The following is a 3,041-nucleotide window of genomic DNA, read 5'->3' on the forward strand; positions in this document are numbered from 1 at the left end:
TTAATTAATTAATTAGTTAAAAAGCTTTAGTTAATCTGAGGCTTTTAAAGTACAAGTAAAGGCAATTGTTTATTTTTACTCATAAAGTTTATTAATTTCTTTAAAATAAAACAAATTCTTTATACAAAAACTTTAATCTACTTTAACTTGACTCTGATAATAAGTGTTTTATGAATAACTGTAAAATAAATAAATATATGTCCTGATTTAAAAATAATATATTTAATGTTTCTTTAAAGTAAAAGCCTTTAAATTCTCAGAAGTTGTTGTGTTTTTGTAAATTTAAATAAAGTTTTGTGTCTTTCAGCTGCGGGAGCTGCGTCTGGAGGTGGAGGAGCTGCAGAGCTCCAGGCTGCAGGAGGACGTCGTGTCGAGAGCCGAGAGTCGCGTCAAAGACCTGGAGAACGCCCTGCGGACCGAGGAGAGGTCCGACCTTTGACCTCACGCTTTTATTCAAATAAAGTCCTTTATTTTCTTTAAATTGTATTTAGTTTAAGTTGTATTTAGTTTAAAGTGTATTTTGTGCTCAGGAACAAGCTGAGCCTGATGAACACGGTCAGTAAGCTGGAGCGGAGGATCAACGAGCTCAGTGACCAGATGGAGGAGGAGCACCGCATCACCACCGAGCAGAAAGAGCTGGTACCAGACTCACGTCCTTATTAGGACTTCCTGTCACTTCTCAGACCCAAACCTTTACCAGAACTGCTGGTCCTGTGAGGGTCCGGCTCTGGAGAGAGGACCAGGTCTTTAGTRGTCCTCAGAGGTTTTTGTTTTGTGTCACAACTTGAACAACAAACATTTGGTTTTAATTTGATGATTAAATTAGAAAAACCTGGTTTGTCCACAAGAGGGCAGCAGAGCTCTGACCTGAAACCAACACCAGGAAGAAGAAATAAGTTTTATTCATTTATTTATTGGTTTTATTTTAGTTTATTAAAAACTTATTTGACATAAAAACTCATTAAAATGATAATAAATTGAAAGAAAGTTCTGAGCTGCGCTCTGATTGGTCGTTGCAGATGAACCAGAGGATCCGCTCGYTGAAGCGTCAGCTGAACGAGGTGGAGGAGGAGGCCAGCAGGAAGGAGGCGCAGTGCCGCCACACGCAGAGGGAGCTGGCCGAGGAGCGGGAGACCAGCAGCCGCCTGCAGAGGCAGCTGCTGGACCAGCACCTGCAGAGCAAGTACGACCCGGGTCCGCCTGTTGGCCAAATACCACCTGATCCGGACGGTTCTGACCCGCTTCTGTGTCCCTGACAGGCGGAAGGAGAACCTGACCATCCGGCAGACGCTGGACAACCTGCGGCTGGACCTGAGCGCAGAGGAAGATGATGATGATGATGATGATGATGATGATCAGCCGCAGGAACAAACAAACTCCACGGTCACCAAAGTTTAACAGGCTCCGCCCACCTGGAGGAAACCTGTGGGAATCTGCTGGAGCCAAGAGAAACACCAGGAAACTGTTTCCTGTAGCGGCTCAACTCGGCCTTTCACAATAAGAGCGTGAACCACTGGTTAGCTTTAGTTMAACAGAAACGTGTGGATTCATCAGATTTACACGTCAGGCTGGGTTTTTCTGCGAGTCGAGAAACACGGATCTGTTGAAACTGATGTTTGTTTCGTCATTAAGTTTAAAATGCTGATAAATGTTAACTCCCTCTAGTGGTGAACAGGTGGAACTGCTGGTTCTGTGTTTTAAACAGGTTCTATGAGGGCAAAAGTTTTAAGCCTTTCATTTATCCTCAGTATTTGTTTGGTCATTTTACAGGGTAAGAAAACAAACTGATAGTAGCTGTTAGTTTTAACTCTGGGGAATCTTTAAAAAAACACAACAAAAAACAGTTTATTAAACCAGAAACATCACTAAATGTTTATTTATACATTGTTTTTGTGATTTTAAATGTGTAGGAAGCTAATTTGAAATGTATTTAAGGTGGTTTGCTGCTGTCAGGTTGTGCCTTCTGCAGGAAGTGAAACTAAAACTTTTAACTCTGTTAGTTTTTATTCATGTAAATATTCTGATTTTAATCTGCTGCTCGAAGGAATCGGATCATTTAACAGAACATGTTCGTCACGTTTACATTTGCTGCTTTAGCCTTTTTTAAGTGAGCATCACTAAATATAAAGCTGATTTCTACAGGTTTATTGTATCGTTTAACTTCTTAAAACAAAAAAAGAAGCGGGTTCCAAGTATTTTTTTAAACTGCCATTTTTACTGTTCTCAGCTTCACTCTACTGGGTATTTATTGTTCCTCACTTTGGTGTAACCTACAAATAAAAGTTTTATCAGTCTTAACGCTTCGGTTTTCATTTGTTGTTTTCACATCCCAACAAAGAACAACACAAACTAAACAACACAAAATAAACAACACAAACTAGAATTAAAAATATACTTAAAACAACACAGAGCAGTGTGGTTTTGGTCCTGGTCGTGGAACAGTGGACCAGCTCTACACCCTCAGCAGGGTCCTGGAGGGGTCAAAGTTCAACCAACCAGTCGACATGAGGTTGTGGACTTGGAGAAGGCGTTCGACCGTGTCCCAAGGGCGGCCTTGTGGGGGGTTCTCTGGGAGTATGGGGTACCGGGCCCGTTCATTCGGGCTGTCAGGTCGGTGCCAGAAGTTGTTCAAAACAACATAAAATACCATGTACTATAGTAAGTCCTGGTCGTGGAACACTGGACCAGGTCTACACCCTCAGCAGGGTCCTGGAGGGTGCATGGGAGTTCGCCCAACCTGTCTACATGTGTTTTGTGGACTTGGAGAAGGCGTTCGACCGTGTCCCAATGGGGGCCTTGTGGGGGGTTCTCCGGGAGTATGGGGTACCGGGCCACTTGATACGGGCTGTCAGGTCCTTGTACGACTGGTGTCAGAGTCTGGTTCGCATTGCCGGCAGTAAGTCGGGCTCGTTTCCGGTGAGAGTTGGACTCCGCCAAGGCTGCCCTTTGTCACCGATTCTGTTCATTACTTTTGCGGATGATGTGGTCCTGTTGGCTTCATCGGAACGAGATCTGCAGCTCTCGCTGGAGCGGTTCGCGGC

At 43.5% G+C, this 3,041-nt stretch overlaps 1 protein-coding gene across 1 annotated transcript in view; it reads left to right on the forward strand.

Annotated features, from left to right (window-relative positions):
• The window catches only part of LOC106532393 (myosin-13), a gene marked incomplete in the record, with an annotated part of 78,174 nt that extends 75,876 nt beyond the window's left edge, over positions 1-2,298 (forward strand). Inside the window, 4 exon segments of the mRNA XM_014028432.1 lie at positions 308-426; positions 531-639; positions 1,020-1,183; positions 1,260-2,298. Coding sequence (XP_013883886.1) covers positions 308-426; positions 531-639; positions 1,020-1,183; positions 1,260-1,398 — 531 coding nt within the window.
• Between the last annotated feature and the right edge of the window lie 743 nt (positions 2,299-3,041).

Source organism: Austrofundulus limnaeus, unplaced genomic scaffold, assembly GCF_001266775.1.
Source record: "Austrofundulus limnaeus strain Quisiro unplaced genomic scaffold, Austrofundulus_limnaeus-1.0 Scaffold762, whole genome shotgun sequence".
In the NCBI taxonomy this organism is placed as follows: domain Eukaryota; kingdom Metazoa; phylum Chordata; class Actinopteri; order Cyprinodontiformes; family Rivulidae; genus Austrofundulus; species Austrofundulus limnaeus.